This window comes from Engystomops pustulosus, chromosome 4, assembly GCF_040894005.1.
Source record: "Engystomops pustulosus chromosome 4, aEngPut4.maternal, whole genome shotgun sequence".
Classification (NCBI taxonomy): Eukaryota; Metazoa; Chordata; class Amphibia; order Anura; family Leptodactylidae; genus Engystomops; species Engystomops pustulosus.
This window is the reverse complement of record NC_092414.1, coordinates 121903642-121922899: the sequence shown is the minus strand read 5'-3', so window position 1 is coordinate 121922899 and position 19258 is coordinate 121903642. Positions and strand designations below refer to the sequence as shown.

The 19258-nt window shown below is 38.0% G+C and overlaps 1 protein-coding gene across 14 annotated transcripts in view; it reads left to right on the top strand.

The window, feature by feature from the left end:
- Positions 1-19258, top strand: part of CACNA2D1 (calcium voltage-gated channel auxiliary subunit alpha2delta 1) — a 472576-nt gene that overhangs the window by 90348 nt on the left and 362970 nt on the right. For all 14 annotated transcript variants that reach the window (XM_072147264.1, XM_072147265.1, XM_072147262.1 and 11 more), the window contains exon 2: positions 11705-11786. In XM_072147264.1, coding sequence (XP_072003365.1) covers positions 11705-11786 — 82 coding nt within the window. The remainder of the gene's footprint in view (positions 1-11704; positions 11787-19258) is intronic.

Sequence of the window (19258 nt, the reverse complement as noted above, 5' to 3'; positions counted from 1 at the left end):
GAGAAACATTTTGCTGGTCACAGGGGAATCTCTTGAAGCACATTCTTATTCTTACAGTTCACATAGGGAGGTGAGAACATAGTATATGTGAGAAAGTATAAAAAGCAAAAAGAAAGGACGCTTCTGAATTGTAATACCGGTAATCAAAAAACAGTATTCCAACTTTATTGTGTGTAAGTAATTATAATATGCATGACCTAATTTAGGAGGTTATACCCACAATTCCACTGTGGAGTCATATGTATCTTTATAATTGTATTTATTTACAAACTAGTTTTTATAAACCAAAAATTATTGTCCCTGATGAAATGAGGTTAGTTAACAGATGAGCTTCACATAAAATCTGTTGAGATCATTTTAAAATTCAGGCAACTTTATCTTTTTCATGCAAATTAGATTTTCCTTCTTTTTACACAGCAGGCTCCACCTTATTAGCAGAATTCATGTTGTTTGGTTTATTTTGCTTTTGTAACCATGAAATTAAACTTCATGATATCATGTGAGCACAGCACAACGACCAGATGTTTTATTGCATCAGAAACTTTTTGTTATGAAATTAGCTGCTTTATTATTACCATATAAAAGATGAAGGTCGTAAATAATAAGCGAAATATAACATTGAAGCACTCATTTACTATTAACTGCCACAAGCCATTTTTACAATGCTGTTATTTTGCTCATTACATTAGTGCTTCCTACAGTTCTTGTTATTAGCTGGAAAGCTTTGCTGGTTATGAAGAACATTACTTTTGATAATAATCAAACACACATTTACTTGACAAACAGAACAGTATAAATTAGAGTTATATATTATCACCTGCCTAGTCAATCTAAGAATAAACACATTAATATGGACGGTATTGTTTGGAGTGAACAATAAAGGTGGAAAAACATTTTTATTTGGGGTATATTTATATTTTTGGCAACTTAGTCTGCAGTGCTGTACAAAAAGTGTAAGCCTTAACTAATTTTTTAACAAACTTAGCTTGAATGAAGTGAATACAAGAAACTTTGTAATACATCTTATTAGAGGAAAGTGCCTCATGCTTTACTTACTTTACTTACAGATAGTGACTGAGGTGTACAGTGACAATCTTGCAGCAGTTAGATGTGTACCTACCAGCTGTGAGACAACTGCAGATAACTGAAAGAGCCTGAAAATATGAGAACTGTTGGAAAATTAAGATAAAAAGTCCTATAATTCTCAGGAACAGAGTTATTCGACATGTACACAAGGACTGCTAATTTACTCATAGTTTTTTGGAAAAATTAGCTAAACTTTAATGATAGTCATTTCCTCTTATGTTTCTGTCTCATACAGACACAATGACAATCAATCTGATCGTCTTATTTACTTACTTAAAGAAGACCTGTCACCAGGATTATACACCCTCACAACAGTAATATCTGCTGGTAAATGGTTAAAAGTCCTCACCATACCACCTAAAATGAGCTGTAGAGAAAAGTCACATTTCCTCCAGGCTGCCAGTGAAACCCGCCTCCTTCTTTTGATTGACAGCTCTGTGTCTCTTTAGATCACAGTCAAAGAAGACAGGAAGTCCTCTCCCTGACAAGAATGCTTTCCCTCTCTCTGTATGGTGAACTTAGCAGTGAGTACTGTGTAGGAAACTGCAGATCTTCTCACTATTTCACACACCCTGCATTAGGACGAGCCAAGCAGCAATGGGTGGAGCCAACATAGACACAGAAATATAGGGGAGTGATTTTACTGGTAGGATGAGGCATATTTAAGCCAGGATGCCTGCAATGCACTTTTCAACAAAGGCACGGTGTGTTTGTGTGTGTGTGTGTGTGGGGGGGGAGGTAAGGTTTATTGTGCCTGTTCTTGCTGACAGGTTCCTTTTAAGCAAGCCTTAGGCCAGTGGCACACAACAGTGTATATTGGCTGAATGCTGTCCATGTTTTGAACAAACATCATGCTACACTAAAACTTTCCAATGTATCCATAGGATGCCAGATCAGATGAGAAATAGCTGTTATTTTGTGTTTCATGGACAATTTAGGGAATGTTTGCAGGTCACCTTAAATTCATGTTTCCCTCCAGCAGATCTTCGCTAGCAGTGAAAATATCTTATAGGTGTATCTGTTTGTGCCTTTGCATCAGCTAAGATCTTGTGTACAGTCCAGTTATCGGAGGTTTCCGATAACACTAATATTGTAACACTGCAGGGACTGTTGTAGCACTAGTAAGCAGCTCTTAGTGCCATTTTTAAGGGTGACATGTCCTCTTTAACACCTTGCCGATCCTCGCGCAGCAATGGGTGTATGGAGGGAGCTCACGAGCTGAGCTCTCTCCTTACACAGAGGGTAACGGCTGTATAAAACAGGCAGCACCCGCCTGTCACTGCAGTTAACCTGTTAAGCGCCACGATCAAACCCGACCGAGGCACATAACATACCGTTATATGGGCGCCGCCATCTTGGATGGACGATCGCCGCCCCCTGGAACGTCATCGGAGGGCGGTGATTGGTTGCTATGGCAGCCTAGAGTCTTATTGAGACTCGTAGGCTTGCCATGTGCAATGATTTATAATAGCCAGCAGGGGGCAGGCTATTAAAAATCATTGTAAAATTGCTATATACTGCAATACAGAAGTATTGCAGTATATAGTATTAGCAATCGGACCCTGCAGGGTTAAATTACCCTGGAGGATCTTAAATAATAGTAAAAAAAATAAAAATAATTTTTTTTTAAAAATATGAAAAAATAGTAAAAAAAAGTAAAAGTTTAAATCACCCCCCTTTCCCTAGAACTGATATAAATATAAATAAAAAGTAGAAATCATAAACACTTTAGGTATCATCGCGTCCCAAAATGTCCGATATCAAAATATATGAGCAAATTTTTCCGGCGTTTAACCCCGTAACGGAAATTGGCGCACAAAGTCAAAAATGCCACTTTTTTGCCATTTTTAAAAATATAAAAAATTCTATAAAAAGTGATCAAAAGCCCATACAGTCCTCAAAATGATAGCATTAAAAACATCATCAAAAGGCGCAAAAAAATGACACCACCCACAGCTCCGTGCACTGAAGTATGAAAAAGTTATTAGTGCCAGAACATGGCAACATGAAGAAATTTTTTTTTGTACAGAAGGTTTTAATTTTTGTAAATGTATGAAAACATTATAAAACCTGTACAAATTTGGTATCCATGTGATCTTACCGAACCAAAGAATAAAATAGACATGTGATTTGGGGCGCTCAGTGAAAGCTGTAAAATCCAAGCCCACAAGAAAACGCAGCAAATGCGTTTTTTCATCATTTTCACTGCATTCAGAATTTTTTTACCGCTTCCCAGTACACGGCATGGAATAATAAATACCATCACTATGAAGTGCAATTTGTTACGCAGAAAACAAGCCCAAACAGAGCTCTTTACATGGAAAAATAAAAAAGTTACAGATTTTTGAAGGTGGGGAGTGAAAAATTAAAATGCAAAAACGAAAAAGGGCCACATCCCTAAGGGGTTAAAGGTATCAAAGGTATAGAATTCAAACAAAAGGGAAAACATACGGATTCCATGAGGATGTTTGATCTGACGGAAATGAACTCTGTATGTAATTTACTAAAGGAGCCATAGTTACAAAAGAGAGAAACCTGATCGGAACAGCTCACCGCACAGTAATTCATTATGTGGAATGATGAGATATAGCCTAGCATTGCTAAATCACTGACCATGTCCATGTTTTTATTACAGCTTTCCAAGCCTCGTATGAGGCCCTTCTTTAACTGCATATGATTCCATACAGGAAGAAATTTCTATGCTTGGTATCTAAAGATGGTTTGCTGTGTTAGAGTGATCTCTTCATAGAAACATTTTACTGCCTCATTAGTAGCATCTCCTATACGTGGCCTAATGTTACCTGGTCACATCTTTTTTTGTGATAGGAAAAATGATGGGAAAAGTATTTGGGGTATAGATAAAGGTGAAACCTGCAGAAGAACATTTCTTCTAGAATTTATGCAAGAAATGTATGTAAGTTATGATGCAAATAAATGCTTTTCTTTATAGATTAGTTTTCTGGTTTATGGGCAGTCAAAAGTAATGCAAAATTTTGCACATTTTTCTCCAGGGCACTTGGGGGGAAGGATTTGGTAATTCCCCAATATTGGTTTTCAAGATACCTTAAATTTAGCTAGGAACATGAGATATGTAGGCACAGATATCATTCATAAATGTTTATTCTGCTTTCATTTTGATATGTGGCACACAAAGACAAAAAAGATGTATTTTTTAAAAAGTTAGCATGTTTCTGCAAGTGATTTCTTGCAAAATAGATAAAAATCACAGTTTCTCTTGGCATGTTTAAAAATTGGCAGAAATCATGTCCCCCTCTATTACAGTATTAGTGCCAGCATTGTTGCTTCATCTAATGGTTTTTGGGTTACTTGTAATAAAAGTCCCCATATAGCAGTAATTGCTGAGTAACCTGTCATTGTAACTCAGCTTTATGTGTTGCTTCCAAACTCTGAAGGGGTTTATAGATGCGTCTCCCAATAGAGAGGTGGATGTAAGTAAACACAACCTTCTCCATTCATTCATTCAAATTTTATCAGTGAGCATGAGAATATTAAAAACAGAGTTCAGTTATCCATGAAACATTTTATATTGCTGAGATTGACCATAAAACCCATTGTAAAATCTATTGCTGACCTGTAAGTAAATAAACCATGGAAATAATGTTCTCTAGTAGCTGCATACAATTATAGAAGGCAAACCTGTACTGCTTATTATACACATACAATTACACCTCTGAGAGCAGAGAGCGGCCGCATAGCTCACATGGTATTCATCAATCAAATGCCGAGCAACAAATAAAATGAAAATTAAATATAATTTGCAAGGAGAATTTACAGGAAGAAAATGAAATATTTCATAAACTACAGCAAATTATTGGGACCTAACAATGTAATCCTTTTCCCACCCCATATGAACCTAATAACCCCTTCCCGACGTGCCGTAATAGTCTTTTGCTGCATATGGCAGCAAACACTTACCTCTACTAGCACCATTCATGGGTGTTATCCCGTCCATTGCCTCCGGCAGAGGTCATGGGTGGTGATTGTTTGCCATGACAGCCTCGGGTCTTTCAAAGACCCAAGGCTGTCTCGTTTTAACCCATTCATTACAATGTGCGATTTGCACATTGTAATGAATGAGGAGAAAAATCTCTGAAAAATAGTAAAAATAAAAATTAAAAAAATGATATAAAAAAATTCATATCCTCCCCCTTTACCTAGAAGTCATATAAATAAACAGTAAAACTCATAAACACATTAGGTATCGCCACATCCGAAAATGCCCAATCTATCAAAATATAATAACCTTTTTTTTGTGTTTAACCCCGTGATGGAAAATAGTGCCTGAAGTAAAAAATGGCACTTTTTTGCCATTTTGAAAAATATAAAAAAATTTCTATAAAAAGTGATCAAAAGGTCATACAGTCCTAAAAATAGTAGCATTGAAAACTTAATCAAAAGTCACAAAAACTGACACCACCCACAGCTCCATACACCAAAGTATAAAAAAGTTGTTAGCGACAGAAAATGGCAAAATCAAAATACATTTTTTGTGCGGGTTTTAATCTTTGTAAATGTATGGAAACATTATAAAACCTGTACAAGTTTGTTATCCCCGTGATCGCACCGACCCACAAATTAAAGTAGACATGTCATTTTGGGCATGTAGGGAAAGGCGTAAAATTGACGTCCACTAGAAAACAGCACAAACGCTTTTTTTCACCACTTTCACTGCATTTTGAATTTTTTTCCCACTTCCCAGTACACAACATGGAATATTAAATACCGTCATTATGAAGTGCAATTTGTTACACAGAAAACAAGCCATAACACAGCTCTTTACGTGTAAAAATAAAAAGTTATAGACTTTTGAAGGTGGGGAGTGAAAAATTGAAATGAAAAAACAAAAAAGGGCCAGATCATTAAGGGGTTAAGGGTATATCAACCAGTTATTGGGGATCATTTATCTTAGGCTTTTTTTTTTCACTTATATTATATTTGTGACTTTTTTTGGTGCATTTGCTTTATTGTGCTAACCTTTGTGAGTTTTCAACTAGCAAAGTTTGCCTTGGCGGAATTTTTCAGTGTTGCATTTGATATATCTTTAAAATCCATATGTGGACGCTACTTTGGCACAAATAAACTCCATTCCCGAGTAGGTGTAAGCAAAAGTTTATCAGGGGTTGAAGAAGACTTTGACCTTTAACATCCGTGGTTGCAACCACTTCGTAATATTCACTAGTTTGTTTACAAAACTTGTGCTATGATCATTGTATCTTTGTAAAGAAGCACCCTGTGTGTGGATAATGCAGATAATTTTTATAATTTGTTATTGTTTTTGAACATTAGTGAATTGTGTACACATGTATAGTGTCTTAGGGCTTGCTCCCCATAGGCCCATGTTCACATTTGTATGATTAGTGATCTCTGTTTAACATAGGCCAGCAATGCAAAGGTTAATGTTGGTTTGCACCTTTTCCCCTCCCACTGGACATGAGGTCTAGATGAGGATGCTTTTTTAAACCGGGTTTGTTCACACAATTTTAGATCATGACTAAGGCTATACGCCGAAACGCGACGATCGCTAATATTACGATGTACCTGTATTTGTGATCGCTATGCCGTATTTTAACCAATAAAGAAAAGGATTTCTTCACCTAAATTGTGAGAAGTCCTCTTTCCATTTGAAGTTACTGTTTGACCAGTTACAAAAAAGATGGGCTTTTATATTTACTATTTATTTCTTGTCATTTTTTTTCATCCTGGTTTTTTATCCATTTTCTAATTAAAATGCTTGGCTTATATTCTTCAAGTTTATTAGCATATCCTGAAATTACTTAGAGGGCTGTCTAACATACTGTAGAAGTGATGATTTAGGGATTCAGTGCAAGTTCACATTGTTGCTGAAAATGAATATTAATAGAACAATGAGAATAGTCAAAGGGCTAGAATTTACATTGTCTTAGCCTAATACTGTAGAACGTACTGTAGAATTGTAGTTATCTTATAAATTACTTTCAGAAAACTTGAAAAGATGCTCAGGGCCAGTTTTAGACAGTCACATTCAGTGAAAGGTTATCTTAAGCCCTTTAATAACACTTTATCATTTACAAACAGCATTATGGTAAGGTAACCTATAATATGGGACTAGCTGTAGCCCAGGATAGTAAATAACTGCTCTTAGCTATAACAAGATAGAATGGGTTAAAAAATATATTTTTATTTTTATCCATTTCTCTCTGACTGTCTCCAAACATTTATGTCTATAAGTTTCCCTGACTGTGTCTGTCTCTGTCTCCAACTGTCTCTGACTGTGTCTGTCACTTACTGTCTCTGGCGCTGACTGTCTCTGACATCTCTGTTTCTGACTGTTTGACCATCTCTGTCTCTGCCTGTCTATCTCAAACTATCTATGGCACAGACCATCTCTGTCTCCAACTGTCTCTGACACTGTCTGTCTCTGATTGTCTCTGACTGTCTCCAATTGTCTCTGATTTTTCTGACACTGTCTGTCTCTGATTGTCTTTGACTATCTGCAATTGTCTCTGGCTATCTCTGTTTATGTCTTCAAGTTTCTCAGACTGTCTCTGTCTATAGATACAGTACTATACAGTAGAAGAGAAATAGAAAATCCATTGATAATAGATAATGGATAGGAGATAGCTAGGTAGGTAGAAGATAAGTAGATAAATAAGATAGAAAAAAGCTAGATAGATAAATCATTGGATAGACAGATATATAGATAGGAAATAGACAAATTTTGATACATATATAGTAGACCAGAGATAGATGATAAGCATCTTCAACCCAGAATTCAACCAAGGGGTATTAAAAGAGCAATACAACCTCTGCCCAGTTTGCCACCCCCTAACACCAGCCCTGAAGATGCTACAGATGAGCTAGTTGCAAATCGCTTAAATTGTTGATGGTTTTTCCCTAGACGATTTGAGGAGGTTTTCTAAGCAATGTTTCAAAATCCCACAATGGCATATGTAAAAATAACAGAAAGCAATGGGGGATATTAACATACCCTGTCTCCCAGTGGGTTTTTCTTCCTTTAAAAGAGCAGTACCAACAATTTTGTGTATACAATAAATTATGCCAGAGACGTCTCCAGAGAGCTGTCCAAGATGTTTTGTCATCTTGTTGGGGATTTAATACATTTTGCCAAATGCATCATTTAGTTACATTTGGTTCAGTTTGCACCATCTTCTTAAACTCTTAAAAACGGTATATATAGTATCACACCCTGATCATTACTTATTCACTACTGATACATCATTGTGAAGAAATTGCGTACATAATATAATTGGTTAATGAGATTATAGCTCCAATGTTTTACTTTAAATGTACAGAGGTGAGATCCAGACCAAAGTGACTATAGTTAAAACCATCTTAATGTATATTATAAAAACTGGATGGCGCCCAGTCTTCTTTTTATTCACCTCTACATAACAAGCCAGCTCTGCCCTCTGAAATATGTATGCTTTATCTAAATGTGTTGCAATTCTACTAATAGCTCTCTGGCAGATTAGATGATTCATCATGGTCCCAGCTCTGTGTCTCACTTGTCTTATTCAGCAGAATCATTACTTGAAAAAATGGCACAGTAAAAAGAAATCTATTTAAAAGGCCAGAAGTGTCTTGATTTTGCGTCACTTTAATTGGTTGCTATGTAATCTCCCTGATGTGTTTTAAAAGCTGTCTTTTTGAATTTATGGAATTGAATTGCTTCTGTTTATAGAGTGCTGGTGGAACATTCCACTTACTCACATCAAAGTTTATCACGGCCACTATTCATTTTTTGCATATATTTTGTTACAACAACATTTCAAAGCGAAGCTGGATGAATGTTACCAGTGCAACATTACTTAAGTATACCTTAAGTATAAGGTATACTTAACTCAGGGACATGCTTAAATAAATTACCCCCCAATGATGTTAACACAATAAAAATCACTTTTAACCCCTTACTTTACAATTTTACTCCGTTTTATTGCTGTTTTAGTGTGGGCAGGGACTCTCTAAGCAGACACATTAAGATTTCTCTAGTGCTGTGAGATGCAATGTCCTGACAATGTGGTTAGATGATCAAGGTACAGGTTTATATAGTCTTTCATTAATCTTCTGTACATTTTACTAGTATCTGATACATAGAAAAAGATGCATATTACATATGACATTCTCAGCTCTACTATTACAGGCATAACATACACAGAACTGCTATATCTGACTTATAACACAAATTGTCAGATTTGCTGTGCCCCCCACCTCCTTATGGAATCTGCCTAAGCTTTACTTTCCCCACAGCCCCAGCAGGAATTCAGTATTTGTGTGTGTATGTGTGTGAGTCTGTCTGAGCTTGTCCTGGAATGCGAGGGTGGGGACAGGAGGCAGAAGATTCACGGTCGGGTCCAGGGGCAACCAAAATTGTATACAGCAGGACTGATAGAGACAGGAGGGAATTATATCTGTGAAATGCTGTATTTTTGTTTATAACATTGAATTAGAGAATGTTTTATTTTGTTATTTTGAGTACATTTAAGAAACGTCTTCGTGGGAATACCCCTTTAAACCACAAAAGCCTGAAAGGCAAAGGAACCTTGGAGTAACCTCATGTTGCCAGTAGGAAAGAAAATTATCATAATTTCTTCCATTATGTGGAGATGGTTGGCCTGGACTCATTCTACCATAATCAGAGGTTGAGGACTCCTCCAATCGCGGGGAATCTTAGTACACACAGAAAATGTCAGAGTCTGAGTAGTATAGTGAAGCAGAGAGCAGCGATAGCATAGCTAGCAGAAAGTGAACAAATAGATGTTTGATTATATATCTCAAAATCAGCCTTCCAGAAAGGGCAAAAGATCGGATTATTCCTCCAAATGAGTAGAATAGTACCTCTCTTTAGGGAGCACTCCTATCAAATTAAGTGGATTGTCAGGATGCATGCTTAACCTACTGCTCCATCCATTAGTGAGAACAGGACTTCTATTCTTGTGATTGGGGAGGGTCCTAGGAGTCAAAGCCCCATTTATTAGCTTATCCCCTATGCCAGTGATGGCAAACCTTTTAGGGTCCGAGTGCCTAAACTGCAACCCAAAACCCTGCTTATTTATCATGAGGTGCCAACCAACAATTAAAGCAGTAACTTATTGCTCCCTGTTAAACAACTTCAAATTATATTGGCCTCCTGAGGACACCAACACAGTAGAATGATGGAAAATTTGCATCATTTTAGCTTCTTTCCAGTTTCCCTCTATACGCAGAGAATCGTAGGGCCAGCAGAAGGTCCTCCAAAGAAAATTCGGCCCAGTCTAATACTCCCTCTTCCTACTGTCCCAAGTAGCGAAGTAAGTATCAAAATATGACTGAAAGCAGCATCTTTTAAGTTGCTTGGAAATGCAGGAAGATTCTCTGAGTCCTGTCTGGTGTGCTGGGGCGATGGCCCGAGTGCCCTCAAGAAGGGCTCTGAATGCCGCCTTTGGCACCCATGCCATAGGTTCGCCACCACTGCCCTATGCCGTGGATAAAGTGTGTGCTTCCCCTTTAAAGACTTATATCTATATATTAGGATCTATTAATCTATGTCACCCCTGTTTCCATACATGTTACATGTCCGTAATTTCCATAATAAGTATTGTTATACTGTCAATATTGCTATGGTAATATGCATGGGAATCTACTTTTTATGTCACAATCATGAAGAAGAGAACCACAGAACTTGGTACAACCCATTTGATAAAAGTATCAGCATGATCAAGAAATATAGACATATATTCAGAATATTTATAGTTGCTGACTAAAGATTGTCATTAGCAGTCTCACTTTGTTAAAGGGGTTGTCCAGGCCTACAAAGAATATTTATCAGGCCTGGGGGGGGGGGGGGGGGGCTATTAAAACAATAAAAATCTTATACTTCTGCTTACTTCCTCCACCTGTCATTGGAGTGCCCCTGTTTGTTTACAGAGGCTGGCACTTCCACACGCCAGCTACACCATGAAAGTGACAGATGTAAGCACAGGCCTGGAGCACAGGAGCACGGCATTGACATATAGAGGAGGCAAGTATAAGATTATTATTGTCTTTATAGCCTTCTCAGGCCTGATAAACATTTTTTGTAAAGCCTGGACAACCCTTTTAAGGCCATTTGCTGGTTGTCAAACTGATATTAAATAGCCACACAATGGGGCACATTTACTCACCTGGTCCTGTCACGATCCTCGATCCGGACGGTCCGACGAAGATGAAGTCCGGCGATTCAACAAGATCGTGCGCCCAAGATCCTGCACGTGTCGCTTCCCCGCTCAGGTCCGCAGGAGTTCACCTTCTTCTTCCTGGTGTATGTAAGTGCATGTCTTGCGACACAATTTAAATGTAAAATCCCGCGCTCAGTCCGAATCCGTTGGATCGTCTGATGGGCCGACCCCCAATTTCGCTTGAAAGCCGGCGCCGATGCACCAAAATCCGATCACGTGCACCACAATCCCCTTTTAAATGCAGCACAAAATGGTAATCGTCGGAATATTTGATGTTTGTGCGGTCCACACACTCTTAGTAAATGAGCCCCAATATTTCAATAAGATGCTATGCCTTTACTCTACTGCTGATATTTGTCAAATTTTCCTGTGCTAAATCTATTTTATCTATTTTGTCTTCTTAGCATTAAACAATGGGTTGAGAAGATGCAGAATGATCTTGTTACTTTGGCAAGAACAGCAAGTGGTGTGGATCAGCTTGCAGAAGTAAGTAAGCAAATGTAGAAAATGTTGGGGGCTTTCTTCAGATCTATTTGGTATGCAGATAATATGTTTGTTATTACTACCTTACTAAAGCAGATGACTTATTAATGAAGTAGAAATATCAGCTCCAGTCAGTTATTGTACCGTTGGGTGTGTGATAAATAATTCATTTTAAAATGATCTAATATTTATCGAGACATGTTGATTGTAATGATCATCTTTTTGATTAATATGTTGATACAGACTTGTAATATGATGTCTACAGAATTTTTATTGTATAGATGTACAACCAGTACCAAAAGGTCTACATTACAGAACTGCGAGGCCTGGGTACAGAGCCTACAGGATCCAGAACAAGGATTTCCAGTACATATGAGAGCATAAGGCCACGTAGTTCCTGTAAGAGTAAAAAGGCCCATCGCTGCTAAGGGGAATAGTGTTAATTTTTCACAAGATATATTACTCTACCTAATTACTGTCCAGAGGCCTGAACTTGAACAGTTTGGAGAAAATTTAAAATGTAATGTTGCCGAAGACTATAGCTTCAGCCAAACCTGAGTTCATGAATTAGGGAATAATAACTTTTTCTTTTAGACACTGAGTTTGGCATTGCATAGTTTTGTTCACACTGATATTAAGGAGCCTTTTTCAGTTTTTTTGTTCTTAAAATCCTCATTAATTCCAATATGACACCATGAAGCTTAATTAAATAAACAAATTCCATGAGCGGTCAATACTTTTTATTTTGTGTGTCATTCATACATATTTGGGCACATTTATTAAAAATGGTGCAGTCTGTACTATGTGCAGTTTGCCTGTGTAGTGTGCAGAGGACGCCAGATTCAGGAATTGTGGAGCCTATTCTTCATAAATCTGATGCTCCATGCACTGCCCCGACAGAGTGCATCAACGTTTTTTCGTGCTCTTTAACATGGGGCACAATTCTGTCTGACTTTGCATTTCAGTGTCAAAATTTGTGTTGTATGATCACTAGTGCAGCCGTGACACAAAAGGGTCGCATGTGACGCAAATTTGGCGCAGACACTTCTTAAATAGCTGTGCAAGCAGTGTGCACATGAAAGAACATGCAAAGTCCGACAGAAAACTGGTGCAAGCACATGTCCCCATTCTGTTTGTGGTTACTTCTTTATTCGTTTATTAGAAAAACCACTACCCGATTGATATGAATTTGTGTGCCTTATTTGTTTTGCGCAAATTACAATGTTTTCTTTTATATTAACTACATTTGTCTTATATTTGTTATAAAAACCTGACTTTTTGCTCTCTTGTAAGCTGCAGTCATTGGTTTATTATAGTGTGAGCGTTTTATGTTATTTTGTTTGAAGAAAGTAATATCTGCCACTTCATTTCTATTTTATTCCTACAAAGTCAGCTAAACTTTAAAGTTAATATTTAATCATGCCCTGTATGTTTTACTGCAGTATGAAGCAACAAATCTTTTGTGTGTTTTTGAAACCAGATATGTATGGAATCAAAAGCAGGAATGAAAGCTAACAGCAGTGTAGCTTGCAGTGTGTTGACCTTTGCAGTGTTGGAAGTACTGCATGAAAGGGCTTCCCAAGACGACTTACAGTACTTGAAGGCTGCACACTTCTAAGTCATACTGAGATGTATACTAATTACTCCGAGTTCTTCTACGGCCTTGCAGCCATATACAAGAACTATTTCATTTTATTTTTTTAAAAGGACTAGTGTCAATATTATTTTGGTCTGTGACATATTTTCATTCAAAATCTAAATACCTTCATTTTAGTATTAATCTCTACTACTAAAATATTGGAGGCTGGTAGGAATAACAAATACGGTATATGTATTTATATAAAGAACAATGGATAACAAAAAATAAATGATGATTTTTGGCAGTATTCCTGGACAAAATATAGCCTTTTCGCTTTTAGGCTTATTACTGGAGAATGTCAGCCAAATGCTTATGATTTAATTTTCTCTCTATATTCCTTGACGTCATTTCTCCTTGCTCTTCTCTCCTAATGAATTATATCAGCTATTTTAGCTGTTGTAATCTCTTTATGAGGACTGGCTGTGCCTTATTCTCTTTATCTAATTTTTTTATCACCATTTCTTTTCTTTACTATATATTTACTGAATCTTTACTATTGATTTCTCTTTAGGATGTCCTTGTGTCCCTTTTTATGATTAGCTTAAAACATATTTTCCTGATATTCATATTTACATGTTATAAATCAGTTGAATAGCTAATAAGTATCCAGAGAGCTTCAGCAGAGGTAACAATGGGCGGGTGCTCTTAAGTCGGGGACTGCCTGTAGTGCCTTCTTAAAATAAATAATACCATATTCAGTGCCCCCTTAATGAAATATTATTTTATGTAGCTTACTTCTGCCACGTTCAGCAACAATATTAGACACGTTACACATTTCAGTGACTTATACTAAAAAGGGGTGTGGTTTTATGTTCAAAGTTTATGGATCTAGTAAATGTTGTAGCAGCATTATATATTGTGCCTCTACACCTACTTATAGGGGGTATAAAATTTAAACTGCTATTTGTAAAATTTCAACAGGTTTATCAACCAGTGTTTGAAACTGTGATCATTCTGGTGCAGTATACAACTGTCTATGCTACAATTGAAACTTTAGTGCAAACTTTATAATATCTTCATCATTGATAATCCCAAGGGAAAATTATCACTACTGACACTGATGTTGGACCTAAAATTGTGAATTGACTTTTCAGCATGCAAGGCAGCACCATCAAGTGTACTAAATGTGGATTAAGTCTGGTGTCTAAAGTAAGCAATACAATTTAGAACAAACCCTGGTTCTAACTAGTTTCCCTAGAAATAGATATTCAGAAGAAGATGTCTTGAGATGAGGACCGTTTCCTTTATACAGAATGATATTTGAAGTAGTTTTTAAAGATTCAGATTTGGGCATAACAATGCTACTGTGTATTTCCAAAAGAACACAGCAATTCAGCATGTCTTTTTACATTTTATTAAGAAATAGCTCAAAGATATTTGCTCAGCAAACATTCTAGCGAGACTCCCCAATGAATTCTGTGGGATATTCTGGTCTGTAATGGAGTTTCCATTTACAGTAAATTTAGAGATAACAGCATGACCCACAATCTGCTAATCTCTGTAACAAACAAAATATTTTACTACAGGGAACAATGTTATGAAAAAAAAAATATTTCCCATAAAGCAGTCTCCTCCTCTTATTAGTCAACTATAACAATAACAGTTCCTTAAAAAGAGACCAAAGATTGGTCTACGTAACTAATATTTTACAGTGATTTATGTTGCAAAGCAGTTTATTTTACAAATTTTGATCCCTCCTTGTAAGCCCCATTTCTGCACATCTTTTTTTTAAAAGGTTGGCAATAGTAAAACAGCAGAATATTTCCTGCGATTCTGTATATTAGTCTATATAACTCTAGAAACATGATAATGAGATAAAAAAAATTCTTGTATGATCATTAGAGATGAGCGAGCACTAAAATGCTCGGGTGCTCGTTATTCGAGACGAACTTTTCCAGATGCTCGAGTGCTCGTCTCGAATAACGAACCCCATTGAAGTCAATGGGAGACTCGAGCATTTTTCAAAGGGACCATGGTTCAGGAATAAAATGTTTTATTTAATTGAAAAAGAATGTCTTCTGATAAGTTAGCAGATGAATGAAAACATCTGCAATCTATTCTTCACTGTTCCGCGCATATATTATCTCCCGACAAGTTAGCAGATGTGAAGAACAGTGAAGAATAGAATAAAAACAGTGAACACAGTGAACACAGGATCATTTAAGTGAAAAACACAGTGAAGAACACAGTGAAGAATAGATTGCAGATGTTCGGCACATCTGCTTACTTGTCGGGAGATACGCGGTCCGGGATCCGCTCCTCTTCTTCCACTGAAGTCTCCCTGATCTCTCCGTGCCGCCCCATGTCTCCGTGCTGCTGCCTCTGCCCCATGTCTCCGTGCTGCTGCCTCTGCCCCATGTCTCCGTGCTGCTGCCTCTGCCCCATGTCTCCATGCTGCTGCCTCTGCCCCATGTCTCCGTGCTGCTGCCTCTGCCCCATGTCTCCGTGCTGCTGCCGCTGCCCCATGTCTCCCTGCTGCTGCTGCCCCATGTCTCCCTGCTGCTGCTGCCCCATGTCTCCCTGCTGCTGCTGCCCCATGTTTCCATGCTGCTGCCGCTGCCCCATGTCTCCGTGCTGCTGCCGCTGCCCCATGTCTCCGTGCTGCTGCCGCTGCCCCATGTCTCCGTGCTGCTGCCGCTGCCCCATGTCTCCGTGCTGCTGCCGCTGCCCCATGTCTCCGTGCTGCTGCCGCTGCCCCATGTCTCCGTGCTGCTGCCGCTGCCCCATGTCCCCGTGCTGCTGCCGCTGCCCCATGTCCCCGTGCTGCTGCCGCTGCCCCATGTCCCCGTGCTGCTGCCGCTGCCCCATGTCTCCGTGCTGCTGCCGCTGCCCCATGTCTCCGTGCTGCTGCCGCTGCCCCATGTCTCCGTGCTGCTGCCGCTGCCCCATGTCTCCGTGCTGCTGCCGCTGCCCCAGGTCTCCGTGCTGCTGCCGCTGCCCCATGCCCCAAGCAGATGTGCCGAACATCTGTAATCTATTCTTCACTGTGTTTTTCACTGTGTTTTTCACTTAAATGATCCTGTGTTCACTGTGTTCACTGTTTTTATTCTATTCTTCATTGTTCTTCACTGTGTTTTTTTAATTAAATGCTCGATCTCGAGCAGGGGAAATACTCGTCCGAGCAACGAGCCGTTTCGAGTACCTTAATACTCGAACGAGCATCAAGCTCGGACGAGTATACTCGCTCATCTCTAATGATCATCTATAAAGATGACTGCACTATGTATAGGCTGCAGCTGAAGCCTTATTTCAGGATCCATTTGGGACTCAGTTTACAAGACACTACACCTGATAATGGCATCACACAATGACCATAGTATAACTACACTGGGCTATTATGAATCACCCGGGAGTTTGTACAGGAAATTATCAGGGAAATCTGTCACTACCAGTGAACACTTATAACAGAGAGCCAGGGACTTATTTGTTAATAGACCATAAAATAATAGCTTTCCAAGTGTTATTATAGTCTAGTATTGAAATATATTTACACATAGACACACATGGGATATCATTATATGACACACAATGGGCAAACAATATTGCCATGAAAAGCCATTCGATCACACATCTTTGGACATGTCCAGCAAACGTGAATAATAAAGAGTCTTACATCTTTTAATAGAAGAAAAGGTTTGCTTTGTAGGTAGCATTCATTCATTTCCAGGCACCCAAGACAAAAAAAAACCTGACAATAAAGATTTGCGTACAGAGTCATAACAATCAAAGTGAGGGCCTTCAGTTTTGTGTTTAGCAGTACCATGGAAAAAACAAATAGCTATGCATCACAGGGAACATTACCAGTTGTTGTTGCAAGTTTAAATGTTGAAAACCTTTTTTTACTGTATTGTACTGTATTAAATATTAAAGCCCCTACATGATACTGGAATCATGCTACTTGAAAAACGAAGGATGTATCCTTTCTGTGTGCTGTCAATTGGAGGTTTCAGGACCTTTGCAGGACCTTCAGAGCTTGTGTATACATGTGTATTGAGAGCATGAACAGTTGTACAGTATAATACTTGGTAGATGGTTTGGGTGGTCATGGGTCCCATAGAAGGCATCTATGCTATAATCCACTGCTGACTATTAGAGATATTGCAAATCTGATTGTTGCAATCAATTTCTAAAATAGTCCTGGCCTTATTTAATATGTATTTGATCCAATATCGCATCACACTATCTAAAAGATAGGCCCGTCACCAATTACTTACTGGGTATTCAGATATGTTATGTTATCATGGAACTTTTCACACACCTGTATTAATGGTAACAAAAAAAGACTATATTTGGGCTATTTCAACCATTTCAACAATCATTTTGTACTCTTGATTGATAAATGAATGATAATGCCTAATCTGACTCATCTAAGACCGCAGATCGCGAAAACGAGGGGTCCGCCGCTCCTCTGACTAATTGCTTGGAAATCTCCATCAGCTCCATAGAGATTAATGGAGCAAAACAGTCATGTGCAGTCATCTGCTCCACCACTCTTATGGAGTGATCCATCGTTTTCACAATTTGTGATGATCTCAGCACTGAGAACCCCACTGATCAGCAAGTTAGGCCCTATCCCGTGGATAGGGCCTACCGTAACTTGTCTTCATGGCAAAACCCCTTTAATATGATATTATATATAAGTCTGCCAAGTTTCTATCACATCATAGACAATTAGTATAACAGTATGTTTATTGAAAATTAAATCACCTTGAGGTAAAAATGAAAATGTGAGCAAAAATAGCAATAGGAAGTCAGATTGTGAAACAAAAAATGTTGAGCATGCTGTATTCTTTTCTGCCTTCTAATACTCCCTTCCATAACAGACTGAATTGCCACAGGACATAATTAGCAGTTAGAATTCCTGTAGGCTATTTCCTATACTTGTTGAACTCTCCTTTTTCCTCTTTTTTTGCTCTAGTAAGTCGGGTCGTGCTGTCAAAGTGTTCATGCAGAAGACTCTGATAAGTACGATGGTGGCATTTGTCCAAGGCACTGAGTGCCAATTAGTTGTTTAATTGATGGAAGAGATTCAGAAAGAATGAGGGATGTGTACTAGGGAAAAGTAACTACTTTTTTATGAGTGACATTAAGAATCGCATGTCAGGCTGACATCATACTTGGAATGTTCTGCTACGATCCGTGTAAAATGCTGCAAAGAAGATCACATTCAGATATACAGGAGTGAGAACCATAGAAAAATTCCATATCATACAAAAACTGGATTTCATATTTTATCCTATGTATTCACATAAACATTCCGATATTTAAAATACTTTATTTTTATGTGACATAGCAGTAGTATTTTACCTTGCTAGAATTGTGATATATGTGGTATGCTTGTATACAAATAAGATGAAGGGGGAGGTTGAGGAGATAGATATAAGCAGTACATTTTTCATAGTGACACAATGGTGTCATATTAACCTCCAGGTTATGTTGCTAGCCAACTGGGTGTTGATTTTTGCATCATTGCAGTTTTTATGTATTGCAATGTTGTGTATTTTGTTAGTATAATATACTACTACTGCAAATTAGAAAATTACATAATTATCAAAATAATAATAAAACTTTATTACATAGCGCAATATTACCCAGCGCTTTACACTTCATGGGGTACATATACAAACAAATCAGATTACAGATTAATAACATAGTCATATAAAAGAGTAGGAGTGAGGGCCCTGATCGCAAGAGCTTACAATCTATCAGGAGAAAGGCGTAGACACTGGAAGTGCTTGAATATAATGATCAATTAATGGCTTACAGCTTTTCTGCTTTGCCTTTAAAATTACACACATGCAAGGCCAGATTGACACTACTTGTTATGCCATCTTAA